The sequence below is a fragment of the Dermacentor silvarum genome, chromosome 1 (genome assembly GCF_013339745.2).
Source record: "Dermacentor silvarum isolate Dsil-2018 chromosome 1, BIME_Dsil_1.4, whole genome shotgun sequence".
Classification (NCBI taxonomy): Eukaryota; Metazoa; Arthropoda; class Arachnida; order Ixodida; family Ixodidae; genus Dermacentor; species Dermacentor silvarum.
This window is the reverse complement of record NC_051154.1, coordinates 146765880-146789594: the sequence shown is the minus strand read 5'-3', so window position 1 is coordinate 146789594 and position 23715 is coordinate 146765880. Positions and strand designations below refer to the sequence as shown.

At 45.2% G+C, this 23715-nt stretch overlaps 1 protein-coding gene across 1 annotated transcript in view; it reads right to left on the bottom strand.

Moving 5' to 3' along the window:
- Positions 1-19907, bottom strand: part of LOC119436215 (tetratricopeptide repeat protein 19 homolog, mitochondrial) — a 31270-nt gene extending 11363 nt beyond the window's left edge. The window contains exons 1-2 of the mRNA XM_037702999.2: positions 19719-19907; positions 15988-16171 (exon numbers count right to left, since the gene is read on the bottom strand). Coding sequence (XP_037558927.1) covers positions 15988-16171; positions 19719-19870 — 336 coding nt within the window. The 5' untranslated portion in view covers positions 19871-19907. The remainder of the gene's footprint in view (positions 1-15987; positions 16172-19718) is intronic.
- Positions 19908-23715: the final 3808 nt, after the last annotated feature.

Below are 23715 nucleotides of genomic sequence, written 5' to 3'. Positions count from 1 at the left end.
CTTCCTATTAATGGCTTTATTGTGTGCAGTTTGTTTTCAGTTGCTCCATCCCATTCTTCTTGCCATTGCCTACGGATTCTGTTTCTAATCTGTGGCCTGAGGTCCTCGTAGGGTATATTATCTATGTCAATAGAATTACGGAGAGCAGCTGACTGCGCAAGTCTGTCAGCTACCTCATTTCCAGCTATGTTGCAGTGCCCCGGTACCCAGCACAGTGTGATTTTAAGTTTAGATTTGTGAGCCGACATGAGACATTTTAGAAGGAAATTAGTTATTGGATTTTTATGCTTTTTACCGGATGACAACGCAGTCACTGCACTGAGGGAGTCTGTATATATGATGGAGGCTGGTTGTTTATTCTGTAGGATGTGCTTTACGGCTAGGAGGATGCCACAGCATTCTGCAGTAAATATGCTTGTATGTTCGTTCATTGTTTTCGATTCGGAGAATTGTGGGCCATGTGCGGCACATGCGACAGCTGAAGACTTAGAGGCGTCAGTGTAATACTCTGCACACCTGTATTTTGCCTGCAAGTACATAAAGTGCTGATTTATTGCGAGCGGATTCCCATGTTTGCCCACCTCAAGAAATGACATATCACAGTGAACAGCGTGTATTTCCCAGGGCGCAATGGCGTCTTTGTGGGACACCACCTGGAGGTTGGAGGCCGGTATCTGCAGGCTTTCAATGTGTGACGCGACTCTAACGGGATATGGTGGCGTTGCTGATGGTCGTCTCAAGAACAACTGGGTGTTGCTTGTGTCCTGCAAGAGTTCACCAGATGGATGCTCTGCATGAGAGAGCACCTTAGTGGCATACACTATGCTTGTGTACTGCCTTCGTCGTTCTAGTGACCATCTGTTCGCCTCAACATACAGGCTGGCTATTGGGCTAGTTCTGAAAGCACCAGTGGCCAGACGGAGCCCAAGGTGGTACACGGGGTCAAGCATCTTTAGCGCAGACTTTGATGCTGATTCGTACACTACCGAGCCATAGTCAATACGTGATAGGACAACGCTATTCAGAAGGTTCAGCAGACAGTCACGGTCTGTACCCCATGACTGATGGGAAAGGATCTTTAGTAAGTTCAATGCTTTCAAGCATTTCAATCGCAACTGCTTGATATGTGGAACAAAGGTGAGCTTTTTATCTACCACAACGCCTAGGAATTTGTGATCTTGTTTAACGGCTATGGTCTGCCCGTTCAGTGTGATGTTGGGGTCTGGCCTAATGCCACGCTGCTGAGAAAAAGGTAAACAGACGGTTTTGCCACAGTTGAATTTAAACCCATTTTCGTCTGCCCAGCTTGAGAGTTTATTTACCCCCAACTGAATTTGCCGTTCACAGATGGCCAAGTTGCAGGATTTGAAACTGATCTGGACATCGTCAACGTAAACAGAGTAAGAGATAGTTTTGGGCAACACACTTCTTAGAGAGTTCATTTTAACTATGAAAAGCGTGCAGCTGAGAACGCCACCTTGGGGAACGCCATTCTCCTGTATGAACCGCTTCGATAGAGCATTTCCAAGACGAACCACGAAGGTGCGTTCGGAGAGGTAGCTTTCTATAGTATTGAGCATGTTTCCCGAGACTCCAAGAGAATGCAGATCACGGAGAATGCCATAACGCCAGGTCGTGTCATAAGCTTTTTCCAGGTCAAAGAATACAGAAAGACAATGTTGTTTGTGGATAAAGGCATCCCTGACATAAGATTCAAATGCTACAAGCTGGTCAGTTGTCGACCGACCAGGCCTGAATCCAGCTTGACGTTGGTCAAGAAGGCCGTTATATTCAAGGAAATAAACGAGGCGGCGGTTTATCATTTTTTCAAACACCTTGCACAAGCAACTAGTCAAGGCAATGGGCCTGTAACTTGCTGCAAGCGTGGCTTCCTTTCCTTGTTTGAGGATTGGTATGATAACAGCCTCTTTCCAGGCTTTGGGTAGGCGCCCAAAGGACCATATCTTATTAAACAGAAAGAGGATGCTTATAAGGGTGTGTTCATGTATGTGCTTGAGCATGCCATAAGTAATCCTGTCTGGGCCTGCTGCTGAGTTGCCACATGTTCCCAGAGCCGCCTTCAATTCCTCCATAGTGAAAGGGCTATTGTACCCTCCTGTGGATGGCCTTTTATCACGGATAGGTTTCCGCTCCTCCGCTAGCTTGTGTCGCATGAAGGAGTCTGTATAATGTGCTGAGCTGAAAATATATTCAAAATGTTGACCTATTGCATCTGCTTGGTGTTCCGGTGTATCACCAGCAGTGCTGACCAGAGGCACTGGGTGAGCACTGCGCCCTTGAAGTGCTCTAAGTCTGTTGTACACTTTATGTGTATCTGTGTAGGAGTTTACAGATGAGAGGAATGACTGCCAGCTTTCCCGTTTGGATGCACGTCGGATACGCCTGCCATTTGCTTTAGCACGCTTGAAGTCTGTTAAATTGTTAACTGTAGGATACCTGCGGAATTTCGACCATGCTTTGTTTTGGTTCTCACGGGCATTCTTGCACTCCGCATTCCACCATGGCCTACGTTTGTTTTGTGTCTTATTTGATGTCTGTGGGATTGACTTCTGTGCGGCTTCTATAATATGCAGAGTGATCATGGATTGTAATTCGTCTATCCCTAGGTCTACGATTGGAGAACTGGGCAGTTTTGAGAGTTCTCGGAACTTCTTCCAATCAGCAGCCTGTTCTTTAAATTTCCTATGATTATTTACAACCATATTTATGTTTCCTGTGTGTTTTAAGCAAACAGGAAAATGGTCGCTTCCGTACAGATTATCGATAACAGCCCACTCAGTGGTTGCCAAGAGCACCGGAGAGCCAATAGCAAGGTCTATTGCTGTGTATGAGTTGTGTGCTAAATTAAAATATGTTGGGTCTTTTTTATTAAATATACAGGAACCGGAGGACAATAGAAATTTTTCGATTAGTGCACCTCGGGAATCAACTCTTGAACATCCCCATAGTGGGTGGTGTGCATTGAAATCTCCAACCAACATGAATGGATCCGGGAGCTGGTCAATAAGTTTTTCAAATTCTTGGACGGATAGGTGATGGTCCGGAGGAATATATAGGGAGCATACAGTTATTATTCTACCAAAAGTTAGAGCCCGTATTGCCACTGCCTCTAAATCAGTAACTAGTGTGATACTCTGACAGGGAATTGTGTTCTGCACAACAATAGCGACGCCACCCGATGAGTGGGCAGTGCCTTGCCTGTCTTTCCGGTATACTGCATATTCTTTGAGAAAGTTTGTGCGTGTTGGGTTTAAGTGTGTTTCCTGGAGGCAAAGTATGTTTGGTTGGTATTGTGCAAGTATTTCATATATGTCATCCAGATTCCTGAGTAGCCCTCGGCAGTTCCAGTGTATAATGCTCTCAGCAGCCATTTTGCGAGTGATAAGGGGACGAGTTATTCAAGTGTCACCGCCTTTGTTAGGCGGCTTGACTGGCGGATGTTTTTTCTGTTTGAGGCGGTCTAGAAAACTCCGCCTCTCTTTGGGGGACTCTCTCAGCGTCGGAGACACCGAGGATCCCGGGGTCACTTCCATTGCTTCCGGCGGAGACTCGGAAGCGGATGAGGGTTTGTCAAGAAGGGTAGACTCCCTCTCAGTTGTCTGTGTTGTTCCAGAGGAGTGTGAGAAGTTGACCTCTGGAACTTGGAAGGTTGGTGCAGCCGATGGCTGCTTGCTGGGGGGCCGAGAAAGGCGCGCATCAGCAAAGCTGTACTGCGTGCCCACCGTAACTAGACGCCGCCCGGCCCCCCGGCGCGCTGCGTCAACGTAGGATCTTGCGGAGAGAAGCGAGAGCTTCTTCCGGGCTTCAGGGAATGTTATGTTTTCGGTTACCTTGATTTGAATTATTTTTTTCTCATTTTGGAACATTTCACAGGTTCGCGAGTACGCAGCGTGCGGCCCATGACAGTTGGGACATTCTGTTTGAGTGGCACTGCAACTTTCGGTTGGATGCTCGTGAGCACCACACTTTGCACAGGTGAGTTTTCCGCGACATGTGTTGGATCCGTGTCCGTACTTCTGGCACTTGAAGCATCTTCTCGGGTTTGGGACATAGGGGCGGACTTTGCAGTGAATAAACTCTGCTTTCACAGCGTCTGGTAGACGGGAACGATTAAACGTCAAGACGATATGGGGTGTCACTACATCTTCACCGTTTCGCCTTATGGTGATGCGGCGTAGGGCGATGACACCTTGATCTCTGAAGCCATCGAGGAGGTCAGATTCTGTTTCGCGGATCAGATCACGTTCTGATATGACGCCTTGAACTGTGTTTAGACTGCGATGGGGGGTAACGGACACCTGTAAGTGGGCGAACTGCTTTTGCTTGAGGAGGATGTCGGAATGATCTTTCTTTGACACTTCAACAAGAAGATCACCGGATGACAGTTTCTTTGCTTCATAGTTTTTGCCTATCAGCTTCTCAAGGGTCCTAGCGATAACAAAAACGGACATTGCAGCAACAGAGTCATTGTCTACAAGAGAGTGTATAATCAGGAAGCGTGTGAAGTGATCACATTGAGTTCGAGTTTTGTCTAACATGTCTTCGGTGCGGCCCCTTTTCAGGGACCGATCGGGTTTTTTGGAAGAAAAAGTACTCATGCGATATGGATATGCCGACGGTTCCTAGAATGTCACCTGTGTTTCACCGTCTTATTCACAGGAAGGTCCCGGGGCTCGTCGCCTGGTACACAGACGAAGAGCCCATCGGCCGGAGCTTGACCATGGCCCCGACCGCCACCGTTCATGGTTTCTACCCTTCACCTCAAAACCTTTCGCCACGGTGCGGATGACAGCTTCGGTATGGGGGCTAAGGGTCCGTGGTGGCGCCAAGCACCATCACCTTGATACTCAAGGTGCCCTTGCGGGAGAATCAAAAGCTTTTGGTAGATCAATGAATAAAGCTCCTGCAAATTTACCAGCATCAATAGCTTTTTTAATGTGATCAGTAAAAGTGAGCAAAGCAAGATCAGTAGAAAAAGCTGATAAGAAGCCGAACTGATGGGGAGCTAAAATGGCGAATTTAGATAAGTATTTAGTTAGGCGTCGCTCGATACACTTCTCAACTAGTATTTTACTCAAAATGAGAAAATAGCAATAGGACAATAATTTGAGATGCATGTTCTGTTGCCTTTTTTTAACACTGGGATAACTTTAGCCTGTTTTTAGTTGCAATGGAAATGGTCCAGACTTAATAATTAAACTGATAATGCGCGAAAGGGGAACAGAAATGTGGTGAGCAATTAATTTAAAGTTACATGGTTAAATTTCATCAGGCCCAGCATCAGTGACTTTTAGTTTATTTATAATGTACATTATTTCATTAGGGCTTGTGTGAAAGAGGTGGTAGAACGACTATGAAGAATGCGTGAAAGATTACTCGACAGTCACAGGAGCACTAGGGGCTTGACTGCGAAAGGATGAACTGAACTCGTTTGCAATGTCAAAAGGCTGATCGAAAACCCGGCCTGAAGACTGAAGTTCAGCGACAGTCACTTCAGACGTATTATTGTTTAAAAAGGAGTTATTTTTCATTGTTCTTTGGAGTTATTACCAGCATGTGTTATCTTTGCTTCATAATAATTCTTTTTAGCTGCTTTCAATAGTCTATTAAATGTGTTAGAATAAAGAATGTTATGGGATTTCAATCTAATGTTAGTATAAGGACGGTGCTTGACTTTGTTATAAATGTTTTCTTTCTTGCACATGTACTACAATAGGCTGTTTGTTAACCAAGGGTTGTGGGAAACTGGATGGTTTTTCTGACATTTCACAAATTTAGAAGACTCGAAAAGGCCTTTTCTAATGAGTAAAGAAAATTAATGAAATGCTATTTTAACGTTGGCATATGTTTCAACATAAGACCAGTCAATGTCGGCTATACGTTTGATAAACTCATCTTTGTTTAGAATGGATTTTGTTAACTTGACAGCACAATTATGCATAAAATGTCCATAAGAAAATGGGATAATGATCAGTGATATTTACTTCAAGTACACCACAGTGGTCAGGTGACAGAAAATTCAAAGGGACATGATCAATGGGTGTGCTACTGTGTCCAGGAATACATCTAGTAGGAAGTGTGATTAGATTCATAACCAAAACCTAAAGAACAATTAACATACTCAGTGCAATTAGAACTGGTATCATCAAGCATATTAACATTCAGTTCACCCATGATAACTACATTCTTGTGCACTAATGATAAATTTTCGAAAAGTGCGTTGAAACTCGAACAATACTCAGAAATTGACAATGAACACGAACGGTAGACACAACCAAGAATAAAAAATTTGTAAGCTTTAGGAGGCAATGATGGCTCTTCTAGTTCTATCCAGACAGATTCGCAGTTATCCACAGCAATATTAAGGTCAGATCAGCGTTTGTAAGATATGGTGGGTGAAATGAAGATGGCTGTGCCACCGTGACTGCTTGATGAACGATAATAGTATTCTGACGCGTATCATGGAAGGCCGAACAAGTTTTTATCGTCTGGCAAAAGCCATGTTTCTGACATGTAGACCAAAGAAAAGGAGAGCAGGAAGGCGTTAATGTCATCATAATTTTTTTAAGGCTTCGAGAGTTAAAATGTATTGCTGATACACAGGAATTATTTTAAAAGCATTTCAGTTTATCAATGTAAAAATACGACAAGATGTGGCGGGGTTAAGTTGATAGGAAAGCTAGAGAAGGTGCTCAAATCTACCGAAAGACTGAAAGGTCAGCCTCAGTGCGAATGTGACAAACTCTGCTATCATTTCATTGCCTTGCTTTAATCTGACAATTGCCTGTACAAAGATATAACCATTCCTTTTCCCTTTTCAGTGAAGAGCCTTGGCGAACAGCCTTTTGTTGTCAGGGGTCAGGTGATCATTTACAAACACTGAGTTGTGGCGAGGGCCAGGAAAACCGAGGTCAATCGTGTGAAGCTTAGACTTACAAGCCTTGCTTAGAGATTCTTGTTTTTTATCCTGAGAACAGAAGTGTGCAATAATGTTTTTATTTGAGTCTGTCTTAGTGTGAATGAGGTCAATGTCTGAGTCGTCGATGGTACAGTTGATTTTAGTAGCTACAGCCTTCACCATGGCAGCACTGTCTTCCCCATGAGAGCATGGAATTCCTTTTAGTTCGAAATTGTTGAGTTTCGAGTATTGGTCTAGTTCAAACACACAGACAGTCAGTGATTCACTTTGTTTTTTTCAGTGCCTTGCTGGCGGCAACAAGAGCAGCGTTCTCTGTTTGCAGTTCTTCAAGGAGTGCATTGAGTCCATTGATGCCTGACACAAGGCTTTCAACTTCCGCCTTAAGTTTTAGTACATCAGGTTCAGATGCTTGTAATTTGAGTTTGCACTTGTCAATAAGTTTCGTAGCTACTTCTTCTAGTCTACTTTCAGACCAGTCTTCGAGCTGCACAATGTGCTTTGCTAACTCAGCATTCGTGGGCATGATGGCAGGTAAAGCAGAACGAGGAGTTAAATGGTACAGTGCGGTTGCTTAGAAAAAGAATAAAATCACTTGCAGCAGCAGCCATGGCAAGACAAACGCCTAATTCGAATGCAATTCACAAACTTGTTATATCCATGTTCGTTATACCAAGGTTTGACTGTACCAAAGAAGTTTTGATGGTCAAAGCCAAGAATAATGTGTTGAGGAAATAAAGAAAACTAAACACAGTAGAGTGGAGACTAGGAAGCGATTTTCTGAACATCAGCAGAAACATGAAGGGAGTCCAGCTACTGCCATAATAACAACTCCTGTTATCCATGATGTATTAAGGCAAATGGTTGAGGACCTTAAGCGAGAAAGTGTAAAAGTGGGGTTGAAGATTAATATGCAGAAGACAAAGATAATGTTCAATAGCCTGGCAAGGGAACAAGAATTCAGGATCGCCAGTCAGCCTCTAGAGTCTGTAATGAAGTATGTTTATCTAGGTCCGTTACTCACAGGGGACCCTGATCATGAGAAAGAAATTTACAGAAGAATAAAATTGGGTTGGGGTGCATATGTGATGTGTCGGCAGCTGGCAACCTAGAGCACGTGACGTGTACGTCATCAACCCCTATACAGGGTGTCCCAGCTAAAAGTAGCCAATGTTTTAAAAACAACGAAGTGTGCTAGGAGGCTCAAACCAACTCAGTGAGGTTGAGGATCGCTTGTCCTAGTCTGCGGTATTTTTTTCGTTTTGCAAAGTCAATTAATTAGCATAAACTAATTGCCTAACTTTTAAAATATTGGCTTCAGCAAGAAAGTGCCAATACAAAAGTAGTAGATCACATTTAAAAATTGCTGACTAGTGTTTGCAATTAAGTACCATTGATGGAGCGTCTTGTTAATTGCCTTTAAAGAAAGCCCGTGAAATACAAAAACAACTGCGTGATAGCGCCACTATTTCAGTGCCCCCAAACGAGCGATAAGTAAAGGACATTGTTTGCATGCCATTTTTCGAGACTCACTCGTGTGCCCTGCCGCGATCGGGTGCACAGAACGAGCGGCGGCGATGATGGTGTATCGCGCTTCGACGTGACGTGGCATAAACATATCATTCGCTCCACTTGTAGACTGACGCCCGAACACACAAGGCAAGAAGAAAAAAAAAAAGAAGCTCGGGCTTGAGTAACTGTTGACCGCGGCGGGAAGGAAAATGCTGTTGTCATGTTCTTCTATTTGCTATCATATCTTACTAGCAACAGTTGCTGGCGCGTACTTTGCGGCCACCGGAAATGCCAAGCCCGTCTCGGAACCGCTGTACAGATACACGGATTTCGTTTCTTGATCGGTCGTTTGGTGCACTGAAATAGTGGCGCTGTTGTTTTTGTATTTCGTGGGCTTTCTTTAAAGGCAATTACAAGACACTCCATCAATGGTACTTAATTGCAAACACATCAGTCAGCCATTTTTAAATGTGATCTACAACTTTCGTATTGGCACTTTCTTGGAGAAGCCAATATTTAAAAAGTTAGGCAATTAGTTTATGCTAATTAATTGATTTTGCAAAACGAAAAAAAAATACCACAGACTAGGACATGCGATCCTCAACGACCAAGCCGCAGATGTAGCCTACGTGGACACCGCAGAATACCCCCGCCAGGAACGCCATGGCGGTCGCCGTAGTCGCGGGCTCGCAGTACCGCCTCGCCGCGGCCGCATCAATACTCGCCACTCAACTCGAAGAAGGAGAGGAAACGGCCATCGCCTTGGCCTATGCCTCTACCAATGCGCACTACATCATAAGCGATTCAAAAACGGCCATTCGCAACTACACAAGAGGACTCATAGCACCCCAAGCACAGAAAATACTCTCCGGCACTCCCGCCTTAAGGCAACGCCACGTACAGATCATCTGGGCCCCTGGTCATTTGGGTCTGGCTGGAAATGAAGCCGCTCACGATGCCGCCTGAGCTTTCGCACACCAGGCGCATCATTCCGTCTCCTGCGTCTTCCGATCCTGACGAGCTCTTAGTTCTGCACCGCGGTCACGCACGCGGCCGCATGGTCACATTCAGAGAAATCTTCCACTGCTGCAGAGAGCGATTACGCTACCCCCCAGCACACAAAACACTGAATAAATCACAATCCACCACTTGGCGACTACTTCAGACGCGAACTTTCCCAAACCTCATGCTATACCACCGAATTTACCCCGATGCATACTCCCCACTCTGCAAAGCCTGCGAGGCCCGCGCTGACCTCGATCACATCATCTGGGCATGCCCGAAAGCTACACCCACCAACACCCACCGCACTAACACTACACGCATCATAACTATGGCCGAGCAGTGGAAGACTTTGCTGCTCAGCTTGGACCCAGAAGAGCAGCTCTGGGCCGTCTGGATGGCCGAAGACGCCGCTAGGAAGCAAGGGCTGGCCGCCGTCTGAGGAAGGGGAGGCCTGGGGGTTAGTCTCCCAACCCTCGCCGCCCCCAGACCCCATCATGGACACAATAAAGTTTTATCTCTCTCTCTCAACCCTACTGAGTTGGTTTGAGCCTCCTAGCACACTACGTCGTTCTTAAAACATTGGCTACTTTTAGCTGGGACACCCTGTATATACGACTGCGGAGCACGCAATAAATGTTCCATTTTCTAGTCACCATGTAGTTATTTATTGTCTAGACGCGACGTATCAGTGGCAACGAGGAAGAAGCCGAACGTAACGGGTTAACAATGCAAGGAAGGATGAGCCTCAGAAAACCACCCGTGTTCGATGGCATCGAGAACACATGGATGACCTTCAAGATTCGACTCGAGGCGTACCTGGAAGTGCAAGAAATAACCGACGAGATGAAGCGACGCGCCATCTTGATATCTTCGTTGCCCGACGCGGCGGTAAGGGTCATTAAAGGACGATGTCACCCAAGGCAAGTCAATACCCTTACCTATCAAGAAGCCATTGGATATTTGCAGGATTATTACACGCCGGAAGTCAATGAGATAGCCGCAAGTTACGCATTTTTTATGCGGACGCAGCAACCCGGTGAAAGAGTACAAGACTTCATTGCAGATACGGCGTCTGGCCGAACAGTGCAATTTTGGAATCTCTCTACAGCGTATACTCAGAGATCGAATCGTTTGCGGAGTTGCAGATGCAGATGTCCGGCGGCATTTACTCACCAAACGTGATTTGACTTTGTCGGAGGCAGAAGACTTTGTCATTTTGGCACAGAACGCGAGCGAAAACGCCAGAAACATGCACGCCTCGGACCAGAGTGTGGTCCATTATACGAGAATGCCGTCTCAAGAAGGAAGTTTTCAGCAGTGTCTTCGAAAATGCCAGAGATGCGGAGGTGACACACATTCCGAAGAAGCGTGTTTTCATCAACAAACCATATGTCAGAAGAGTGGTCGGCGCAGACATATTGCCCGGGTGTGCCGTTCTGGAACGCGAGGTAAGCCTCGCGGTACCTACGCCATGTTGGCGAATGCCGATGACCGATCAACCGACCACGAAGCACTTTATACTCTTGTGGCACATCAAGACAGCAACAGAGACAAGGTGAATCCTGTTTTTAAGGAAATTGTCTGGAATGGGGTGCCACTTCACATGATCGTGGATACCGGATTGCCAGTTAGCGTCGTCTCCGCATCGGTGTTTTGGCAGCATCGACGTCATTGGCCGCCATTAACGAACATGACTGTTCAGATTATCTTGTTTTTTGGGAGAGCTTCCTGTAGCAGGTCAAGTACGTATGAATGCGTCATGTGATGGACAGATGGTCGCCGTATCTTTAGTCGTAATCGACATCCCCTGGCCCGGCACTTTGCGGAAGAGAGATTATAAAAGCCTTCAACCAATCTGGGGTAGCAATGCTGAAACCCAACCTGGTATCAATGATTCAAGCACAATCGGATAAAGCTCTACATACTTTACTGGATGAATTCAGCGATGTATTTGCCTCTGGACTTGGAAAATTCACCGGCCCACCCATGAAATTCCAACTCAAAGGCTCGCTCCCTACCTAATGCCTTGGTGGACAAGGTTTCGGAAGCGTTGGACCAAATGGTGGTAGACGGCATCTTATCACCACTAACAACTGCGGAATGGGCCACACCTGTCGTGCCTGTTGTGAAACCGGATGAATCCATCCACGTTTGTGGAGATTTCCGCCTCACGCTGAACACAGCTACGGTTACTGAACAATATCCCCTTCCACGGGTAGAAGACATTTTGCACGGCTAAGCAGCAGCGAAGTATTCACCACTCTTGACTTGACACAAGCTTATAATCAACTACCCTTGGACGACAAGGCTAAAGAATTGACACCCACAAGGGCCTATTCTGCTTTAACAGACTTCCTTTTGGAGCAAGTTCAGCGCCAGCCATCTTTCAAAGACGAATGGACTTGCTCTTCAGGGATCTGCCAGGTGTCCAATTTTACCTCGACGATATCACAGCAGAGAAGAAAAATGACCTCGCACTACTAAGACAAGTGCTCCAGCAGTTACGAGAGAATGGATTTAGACTGAACCGCAACAAATGCAGATTTCGCCAAAAAGAAGTCCCCTTTCTGGGTCACCGTGTGGATGCTTCTGGCCTCAAGCCCAAGGATGACAACATAGCAGCTGTCATAAGGGCCCCGACGCCGACTTTGGTGACAGAACTCAAGGCATTTCTAGGATTAATTAATTACTATGCCAAGTTTTTGACTAATTTGGCCACCCACCTGGCTCCACTGTACGACCTGCTGAAGAAGGGCGCCGCATGGGAGTGCCGTAACAAACAAGAGACAGCCTTCAAGCACGTGAAAGAAGCCATCCAGACTTCGAAGTTTCTAGCCCACTTCGACCCGAAAAAAACCATTGAGGTTGGAATGTGACGCATCGGCAGTAGGAGTTGGCGCTGTTCTCTCTCACCGGGTAAATGGAATCGACTACCCCATAGGATTCCGTTCCAGAATGTTAAATCAAGCAGAACGAAACTATTCGCAACTGGAAAAAGAAGCGTTGGCACTTGTTTTTGGGGTGACCAGGTTTAAAGACAATTTGTACGGAAACAAATTTGTCTTGGTGACTAACTGCTCACGGGTCTCTTCAATCCGAACAAAGCCATTCCCCCCATGAAGGCAGCCAGGATACAAAGATGGGCCCCCTCTTGCTGGACAATTATCAGTTTGTCTTCGAGTACCGCAAGGGTACAGACAACGTCAATGCTGGTGCACTGAGCCGGTTGCCACTTCCAACCAGTGAAGAACCTAAGGGCCTGCAAGAAAACCCGGAGTATGTGCTGTAGACAGACTTCCTAACAAGCAAAGCTATCGCAGCACGGGACCTAGTACAGCTGACGGACTTGGATCCTACTTTGCAACAAGTCAAACAGTGGATTGTTCAAGGTTGGCCGAATTCTTTAGGGGAGTACCAACAGCTGATACCGTCCCTATTCAGCAAGAGACAAGAACTGACGATCACGCAGGATTTTATCTTCTGGGTACATTGAATTGTCATACCTACTGCTGAAATCAAACCTGTCTTAAATGTGTTACACGAGAATCACTCGGGGATGGCAGCTATGAAAAAGATAGCAAGATCCTTGTTCTGGTTTCCAAACGTGGATGCAGAAATTGAACGCCTAGCACGAGCCTGTGCCGTCTGTATAGAAGTCGCACCAATGCCTCCACGACATACGCCAGTACCATGGCCAGTCCTGAACGAAAGATGGAGCCGCCTGCATCTAGATTTCGCAGGACCATTGGAGGGGCACATGATATCAGTCGCAGTAGACGCAACAACTAAATGGATCGAAGCGCTGCCTCTGAAGTCAGCCACGTCAGAAACAACTGTGGACGCCCTAGGAGTCATCTTTGCGAGGTTCGGTCTGCCCAGAACCATAGAAACCGACAATGGGACGCAGTTTACCAGTGCATTTTTCCGAGACTTTATGGATAGGAATCAAATACAGCACCTCACCACGGCCCCATATCATCCACAGTCCAACGGTTTGGCAGAAAGGGCAGTTCGCACAGACAAGGAAGGACTAAAGAAAACGAAACAGGGCATATTACAGACAAGACTCTCCAGATTCTTATACACATACCAACGAACCCCTCTCAAAGAAGGCAAGTCTCCGGCAGAGTTACTATTTGGATATCCAATAAGAAGGAAGATAGACTGCATCACGCCGAACCAGCAAACAAGAAACGCAGAGCGCCAGGAGAACAGTACACAGAATTGGCAACAGGGTCAACATGTTTGGACCTGAAGCTGGACGAGATCCAAATGGATACCGGCTACAGTGTGGGAACAACAGGGAGCAAGAATGATCTCGATCAAGTGCGAAGATGAGAAGTACCACTGCAGGATCAACCAATAGAACAAGATCAACAGACAAACTACAACACGATGCCAGGACCGTCAGGTCTTGATATGCAAAGACATGAGGCCTCCTCAGAGTCGAGAAACCAAAGTATGCCAGCAGATGAAGCCCCTGGCCCAGAGACTTCACTCCAAAGGTCTACTCGCCAACGCAGAGCCCCTGTCCGTCTCAATCTGTAGGGGGAAGATGATGATGTGTCGGTGGCAGGCAACCTAGAGCGACTGCCGAGCGCGTAATAAACGTTCCATTTTCTACAGTCACCATGTAGTTATTTATTGTCTAGACACGTCATATCAATATGGCAGGCATTACCAAATCCTGACTGGGAGCTTACCACTGTTGTTGAAAAGTAAAGTGTACAATCATTGCATTCTACCCGTGCTAACATATGGGGCAGAAATTGGAGGTTAACAAAGTAGCTCGAGAACAAATTAAAAACCACACAAAGAGCGATGGAACGAAAAATGTTAGGCCTAACGTTAAGAGACACGATGAGAGCGGTGTGGATCAGAGAACAAACGGGGATAGCCGATATTCTAGTTGACATCAAGCGAAAAAAAGTGAGCTGGGCAGGCCATGTAATGCGTAAGACAGATAACCGGTGGACCATTAAAGTTACAGAATGGATACCAAGAGAAGGGAAGCGCAGTCAAGGACGGCAGGAAACTAGGTGGGGTGATGAAGTTAGGAAATTTGCATCCGCAAGTTGGAATCAGCTAGCGCAAGACAGAGGTAATTGGAGATCGCAGGGAGAGGCCTTCTTTTGTCCTACAGTGGACATAAATATAGGCTGATGATGATGACGATATCAGAATATGAATTACATGTGTGGGATGCCGTGTCGATGGAAGGACGCATCCCAACACGAAACATAACGACTGTTTATTAGCGTAGTAGCAGCGGCGGGGCGAGCATACCACCGCTGCGCTCGAACGGGTAGCAAAGGAAGCATTTTTCGAGCTTGGCAGCTTGGGTTTATATCCAACGTCGGTGACGTAAGCCTCCAGTGACACTACGGTGGCGCTGTCCCTTATCGGAGGCGTGGTGCAGCATGCAGCCGTGTCACGCCGGGCTAGCAAGTGGCGAAGCGGAGGCTGCGCCGGTTTGTGCGCAGTGTGTCGCCACACATGCATGCATGACAGATTGCATGACGTGTCATGTTCATCATGGCATGAATGACAAGACTGCAGGCACCCATGTCATGACATCAATGACATCAGAAGCGTGTCATGGCATGTATGTCAAGATATACATGACATACATAATCACATCTCTGGGAAAGCACTTCGGAAACTGGGTTTAAACTTTAAACTTTAAAAAATGCAACAAAGGAATGTAAACTGACTGCTTACAACTGAGCTGAACACGCAGGTGCCAGTGCCTGCATGTTCGGCGCAGTCTCGTGTGCCCTTGTCAAGTTGTGAAGGCGATGGCCTCCTCCCCTTCGTGGCCTGCTGGTTACCCGTGTCAGCTCGGGACATGGCAGGGGCCATAGAGGCGACGCTTTTTCGGGGATGAGGGCAATTACCTCGACATAGAAAAGTGAGCTGGAACATTTCCCACACTTGAGAGGTCGAATTCCAGGCCGATCCTAACACTATGTTGGCGCTGACACTCGCCTCCTGAAATCATGGGTTCGCGGTACTTCAAATATTTATATCTCCGCTATTAATGAACTAATTTGAAAAATTATTGCGTTAGTACACTCTTTAGAGGGCACGTAACAACTTCCAGCATATAACCCAAAATTTGCTATGTGGTCTGGTGAGGGGCTCTTTATAGCATCCTGCCAGTGTCCCAATACCATTAAACCATTTTAAGAGGGCCTGTGTTACAGATTGGGACAGGTTTGGGAACAGTATCAAGACCAACTGCTGTTTCCTACTAGACATAAGAGTGAACAGGACGTTATATACTTAGTTTATGCTTACAGCAGTGCACTTGATTTTTCTGCTGCATTTTATTACATTAATTAAGATGTCTGGTTTCTTGGACTGGAGACCACATAAAAATGTTTGTGAATCCATGGTGCAAGACTGCAGAGCAGAAAAGTTATCACATTGGCTGCAGGTGCTCAGTTAAGCAGCGCAATGAAAACACCATGCACAAATGAAGTTCCACTCTGTTTTCAGTCACTGCTATTTGCCTTTCTCGTTTCAATTACCTGGCTGTCTTCCCGCTCTTGAGCCATCTTGAGAGCTATATGAAGCATTGACTCAGCCTTGTTAAAATCTTGTCTCTGCAGGTTCAGAATACCAAGCTTGATTGTGTGAATGAGTGGGTCCTCTGGTTCACGCTCCTGCAGCCCAAGAAGTGACAGCAATCCTGCTAGCATGGCACTCTTGCAGCTACATGAGAAGAAAAGAAACAGAAGCAACATGTTAGCCACATAGCCATACTAGACAAGGTACAGTTTATGCAGTCCATAAGGCAGCACATTATTATCTGTACCAGCTTCTTATTCATGGACTGCTTGCTTCATTTTTTTTTTTTTGTGTGTGTGTGGAGCTTTCTGGACTTCAGAATAACACACATTATCATGACATCAAATGTAACATATGAAATGAATAGTTTGTGGGAATAGTTATTCATCGACAGCTAGAGATATTTAAAAACTGCAAAATATCTTCAAGCAAATTTAGTTGTTCGCACTAATCTTTGCCACCCGGCACAAATTTATATGTGTTTCCATCAATGCCAGTTTTAAACACACAATATAATTCCCCACAGTGGTGACACCAGGCATGATGGGAGGCAGAGAAAGTAGTCAAATACATTGAAAGCAATATTTTATGGGTAAAGCTGTGCCCAGAAAACAAAAACGTTTATGCATAGATAAAAAGCAGAACACCACTATCAGTCGCCAAACTGAATGATTTGGCTAACATATTGTCCCTATATATGCATGCACTCTGGCTGATTCGGTCCTTACTGCAGCATTTCTGGTTTACGAGAAAAGGCAATGACATTGGTACACTATCTCATACTACAAGCATGTCCTGCGGTGAAACATGGTAGCGGCACACATTTACAGCAACAGCAAACAGAAGACTATATAGCTTGTTGATTGGAAAACGTAGTGCAATAAATTTGGATACCGACGCAGTATTCATCTTCGTCTGTTCCCTGTGTCTAAATTTCTTGCGCTAAGTTTTCCAAACATGATAGACGAACTACCCAACAGTCAGTCCTACTGATGTATAGCTTGTGGTAGCGCCATTCAGCTTTAAATGTAAGAAGCAGCTGAACTCACAATAAACATTTGTAGAAGTTTGGCACTCAAGAGGTGATTAAGGAATAATGTCACAGCAGTAATAACCTGACAGCCAGTTATTTGAACACAAGAGGGTGGCATAAAATGAAGCTACCGTCCCACTTCTCACACTGCACAGTTCCCGAGTGAACTTGCAGTATGGTGATTCATTTTATGCTGCCCCACTACGTCACAGACAGGTTGCACTGTGAGGCATGCTTTGCGGTTCCAGGTGCGAAATGAGGTGAACTTTAACAATTAAAATTTTCTAAATGTAGACATAAAGACGATTTCACAGCAAAAACTGAGGAGCATGTTGTTTGCACTGAATATATGGACATAAATGCCAGATGTCAGTACACACACACACACACACATATATATATCTTATTTTTTTTATGTTCCACACACACACGCACACACACATATTTGTGTGTGTGTGCGCGTGCGTGCGCCCAAAAATAACATGTAGACATGTCACCATTTCTCAGGAAACAGTGCAAGGCTGACTGAATGCTCCAAGAAACTGTGGTGTCCCCATACATTCATGTGCACCAATTGGAGTCATCTTTGCAATACCAACTTTTTTACAGGTTGCCATAGGATGTGAGATGGTTTGCCACCCATGTCAAAGGCCAGCACGAAAATGTGTGTAAATAAAGGCATTCTTTTGCACTAGATACCTGTCATAGTTTTTTGTACCACATATTCCATGAAGGGGTAGCAGATCGTGTAAAAATAATTTTAGGTGTTTTAAAGGGACACTAAAGCAAAACAAATCAACTTAGACTGATAAAGTATTCTTCAAAAACTCTGCTGTCATTAATTGCACTGCAATAGGACAATTATTAGAAGAGAAAATGAATCTCAACGCAAATGTTTTGTTTAATTTCGCGCGCAACCCCCCAACATCAGCACTACAGTGTGACGTCACGACTTCTAAAGTAATTTTTCGTATTTGGGCCACGTTGGCTCAGTAAAAGTTTGCGACACTTGCCATATTCAGTCTTGGCCTCCTTTAGAACACAATGTAGTCAATCTTTACCACTAAAGAATTAACTGAGACCTAGAAGACTGTCAAAATCTATGACGTCACGGTGAGCTGGTGCAGGAACTTCAAGGTGGCGTCGACACTCGCCTTTGTGTTTTTTGTTTCTGGCTTACCAAGCGGCTTCTCGTGGTAAGAGTGGTGTTTTCGGTAGTGTGGAAGGGTAATCTACTGATACAGAAGAAATAATTTTTCCCTTTAGTGTCCCTTTAATTAACTTCACATATAAGTACATTGAAGTGCAATTCAAATGCTTTTCTTTAGCAAGGCAATAAGAGCTTAACAGAAAAATTTTCACTAATCACTTTCCTCCTTTGCACGTATTGCAGAATGTGGAATGTTCTCTTAATGCTTTCTGCATACACTAACAAAAATGTTAAGTTTACTACTATATTTCTTTACCACAGTACTCATTATTTTGATAACCACAGCATAGAAAACCTGATCCTTCAAGGTAGAATGCAAACATTGCACAATAAGTGGATTTAAACATACATAAAATTCATTTGGCAGTAAAAATCATCTTGCACATGTAAATGAGGCAGTGCAATACTGTGTAATGCTGAAGTACTGTGTGAAGCATGTGAATGTTTAAACAGAAAGGGCACAATTTTGTTTGACTGCCAAATTGAACATTATAAAACCTCCCAAGAAAACGACAATATTGAAAAATTCTTGTTCTCCGCAATTCTGAACACGCACGGTTGTCAGATTTTAATGTTCAATACGTCGGCAATCTTTTCTTTGTACTTCTAAGCATAATTAGAATTTGTCTGAATTGAGTGCTTTACGTATATCCCATCCCTGGCTGCTCCCACCACTACGGCGTGCCTCGTATAATCATATCGTGGTTTTGGCACGTAAAACCACTGAATTTAATTTTAATTTGATTGCTCTCGAACGCCACAAACAGTGACGAAAACAAAAACGTGCTCACAAAGTGAAATAAGGCAGTGCACGCATCAATTGGCACAGAAGCAAGCACGAGAAGCCGCGAAGAGCGCAGCAGTAATGTTTGAACATTACCCAACTATGTCACAAAATGTTCACAACGCATGCAAATCATGTTAACACACACTGGCTTCGTCTTAGTTGTATGACTACACAAGAAGCGTCGAATGCCAATGTACAGCGCGTTCGCTGCCATTGACTGCTACTCGTTAAAAAGCGGTGCGGACAGCAGCATAGCGCCTGTCCGTCAAATGCGCACGGTGGTAAACTAAAATAGATACATGATTTGGCATTGCTTCACACTCCGGCCTTGAACAGCTCTCACACAATACACTAAAGCAGTAAGCAGACCTCTATAGTGCCAAAAGATACTTTGGATGGTCCCAGTGATGGCGGGTTCCAAGTTTGTTTTTTTGCAAGGAATGCACGGAAAGTATAGATTACATGAAATGACCCCTGTCACCCTTCGCTTGAGGCTTTTCGCGAACACACCGAGCAGCAGCTTGTTTACACTTTATAGCACATGCAACATGGAAAATAGCTTTGCTGTGCAGCCTAGATAATACAAATTTTTCAAGGCCAAGATTACGCTGACGGCTGCCGTGCGCCCGCAATCGTTTAAACCAACGAGCAATTCAGTCACCTTGGCAACTTCTGGCAAAAACTCTGCGTTACTTGTGGAAAACTCGACGAACTTATCTGCGACGTTGGCGAACTATTTTGCTTGAATATGTAGTTAAACGGTCGCCTAACCAGGCGGAAGAGAACGCGGTATGAGGACGCCATCGACGCCATTTAGCATGCATTCAAGTGTTCAAGGTTAGCCATTCCACCTGGTTATGTTGAGCAGTTTCAGTTTCGCTTTTGCGTAGACCATAAACGATTCCTAACACTGATCAGTGAAGCTTTCTATTTGTTGTCTGCGTTTGTCTCTATATTTTATGACACCAAAGCGCTTTTTTTTTTTCGTTAAATAAGAACATATCTAACGCGTTCCAGATAAAGGGGGGGGGGGGGGGGGGGGGAGTTTATCGGTTTATCGGCGCGCACTTGGGTCGAGAAATGCAGTGGAGAGAGAGAAAGAAAAAAAAAGGCAGAACCAAGAAAAACGCATGGAGGAAGGAACCTCCATGGAAAAACGTCATAAACAAAATGTGATTGGTGGAGTGGGTTAGATTCTAGGTCACTCTAGAGTAGGTCCAACGCAGGCTCCCCGCTGGGTTACAGGTTACATATGTTTCTCCGTTTGCGTTTTGCAAGACCTACTGGTGGAAAACTGTATGCGGAACAATACACACGAGAGATACATGCTGCTTGAAGAACGAGAAAAATATTTGTTCTCCAAAGGGAACCGTACAATAACATATTAGAATGAAAGCCGACACTGCGGCCGGAATGCACGCGCAATCACCGAGAGGCATTAAAAAATAAAATGAAGAGAAAGAAAGGCATTTATTCTTAAGACATACATACATGCCATATTCAATTATGAACACCATTTCAGAGGTCTGAATGCAAATACCAGCGCACGAAGTAGTGCGAATGACCCTGCCGAGCAGTATCGCCAGCAGTTTCCAACGGCGCGACCTTGATGCGGCCCAATCCACTTCGATCGCAGCGCCGCCACAGTATTTTTTCCACGTCGGGCGCCTCACTGCAAAGCATGCGCCGCCCCAGCCGCTCGTCCCACTCGACCATATTCTAGTACACTCCACTCTACTTCTAGGCACTGTACCGAAAGTCGCATGATCTGACGTACATAAATGGCGTGAACGCGGGTGTTTCGAAAACAAATAATGTGCACAAGAGTGCAAACTCTCTAGGCATGCCTGCTGCACTGCCTGCTAAGTGGCTGGAACAACAAAGCTATGTTGCTGCTCTGGCGAACAAAACTACTGACTACAACATAATGGCTCTACACGTGTCCGTAAAGTTGAGGCGCGGTCTTTGAATTCGGTCACAGCGGTCGCCCAACAGTGCACGTCAGTATGTTTCTTGGCTTCCGAGACGGCTTTTTGGCCATGGAGCAAGCAGGCGGGCGCTGAAGTAACATCTGCTTGAAGCCAACGTAAACGAAAGGAACGATGTCTTACATAATATGCTCTACAGTCCTTTACTAAAGTGTTACGCATATGAGTAAAGGTTCTAAGCACGTGCACAATATAAAGTGTAGCAATATATTTATTTATGCAAGTAGTTCTGCATTTATGGCTACAGTGCAAAAAAAAAGAATGATTAAAGTAAATAAATAAAAAATCACCGCCCAAAAACTCCGTACAGATGGTTAAACAGCGAAGCTGAAACGTGCGGCCCCAGTGTTTAGCAGTGGGTTAATCCCGACGCTGTATTGAAGCGTTTCTCAATTATTCGTTGCATGTTTGTGTTTATAGTGGAACGCAAACGCCAATGGCGGGCGGATGCTGCTAACCACGATGCCGAGCTAACTCGAGATATTTAACGCATGCAACAACGGCGAGCCGAGGAGACGGCGTTGCGGGATCGTGGCAATGGCGGGAATGCGTTCGCCGGGGCCAACGCCCGCTTTTGGCGGGAGTTTCTCGAGCGGCACTTTGGCTTCGCCTGCGACGAAACTTCCACGTTGAAATCGCGAAATGGAACGCAAGCGCCAATGGCGGGCGGATGCTGCTAACCACAACGCCGAGCTAACTCGAGATATCGAACGCATGCGGCAACGGCGAGCCGAGGAGGCGGCGTTGCGGGCAGAGTGCGTGCTTGGGTACGACGCAGAGAACGACGTCACTAACGGCGCTGCCAATGGTGCGCGCGCGCTTGGGTGCGACGTCGAGAACGACGTAACAGACGGCGCAGCCAATGAAGAACTTTATCGAAACATGTGGCGAACGGTTTTTCGTTTCGCCTAGCCATATACAGCTTTCGCTGTGAAACACGGGACAGAGGAATGCTAGTGGGCATCGCCGCTTCATCATGCTCCCGTCTTCATTGTGCTGTAATCGTTGAACCGAATATGAATAGAGTGTTTTAGCTGAGCGCTTGCTGTCCGCTCCGCGCAGACCGGCATATGCTAGCAAATGTGACACAACCGCTTAGCGGGAACGCTATTGCGCTTGCGCACAATGCTCATATCGGCAGCGGAACGAAAATCGCATCCCTCGCTCCGCTACAAAGCCGACTGAGCGGAGCGTGACAGCGTGTCTACTTGGCCTCTTCGTCGTTTTGCAGCCGAGTTGATAGCGCGTCGCTCGCGTCTCGGCCAAGACGCGCTTATCAAATGCGAAATCTACGCAGTTCCCTGCAGTATCTCAGAGCGTCAAATCTGAGCGGAGCGGAGCGTAAGCGCGCTCTGCTAAAACTGTCTAATGCCACTACAGCATTCAACTGTTGCGTATTGGGGCAAGGGCAACATCTCACAGTGGCATTATACCCGACACCGTATTTTATCTAATAATAAACAAACAATTGAAGTGCAGCATTTATCATCTTGTACAGGGTCGACCACATCTAAGGTGAACACCTCATTAGTATTCAAGACATCATAGAAGCTGATATTCAGTACATGATTCGAAAAATCATTAATGTGTTTATCGACACCATGATTACACATCGTGTAACGAACATTTCACTCGTGAAGTAGAATAAACGCTGTAGTTTTACCGGCTTGAATACTAATGAGGTGTTCACCTTAGATGTGGTCGACCCTGTACATGTACAGTCCTATAAAAATAATGTATGTAATGTAAAAGAAGAAATAAACTAGCTTGAAAAATGAGCTGTATGTTAGCTTTAGGGAATGAAGTCGCTTCCAATAAGAACTTGCGGCTCGTATATGCGTCATAGAATTTGTCGTGTTCAATTTGTGCATATATTTTTCTTTTCACTTCCAGCTGTTGAATGTTAATTGTTATAGCTTGTATTTGCTTTCTAGTTAATGCGTGATATCTGGTTGAGTCAGTCGCTACTCTGTCCTCTTACTTCGGCTGCATCTAATTCCTAATACCTGTCCATAATATAAACGTTCTTATAGTCAATTTTTACTGACTGTTATAGATTAAACGAGCGATTTTTGAGTATATTTGGGTAATAAAACATTAGTTGCAACTGCAGGAGAATTTATACACTGCCAAATACAGCGTTCTCAACACATATATGTTACTGCAGCTATTGGGTGATTTCTCGTAAGATCAGCCAAGTATGTCCGGTTGACATTTTTAATTTGCATGGAAATATTATATGTTGGCCTTTATCCTGCGGGAGCAGCGAATCAGTGCTTATGTTTCGAAAAAAAGAATAACTGGGGGGGAAAAACATTTTGAAGTTCGCCGCTGCCAAGCAGTCTTGCCTAAGTTGCCTCTACTACACATATCTTTGCCGATTTCGGCAATTATTGCTGAAAAGTTGTTCCATGTGAGGGCTCAACATATTTTAATTTATAACACGTTTGTCGCAAAACGTCCGGAAGCAATTATTTTCTTTGTACCGCGTTTTAGTTTCCGACCAAGAAATCATAAATTTGGCTGATTTTGCGTAAATTCGCATCCCCCTCTCTTACGAGCTATTAAAGCCACGACAACGAAACTTGCATGCATTGTAAAGTAGATGTCTCCTACCTCTGACTGTGGCCCAGAATTCGTTTTTCTAGATAGCGTTTATCTTATACACAG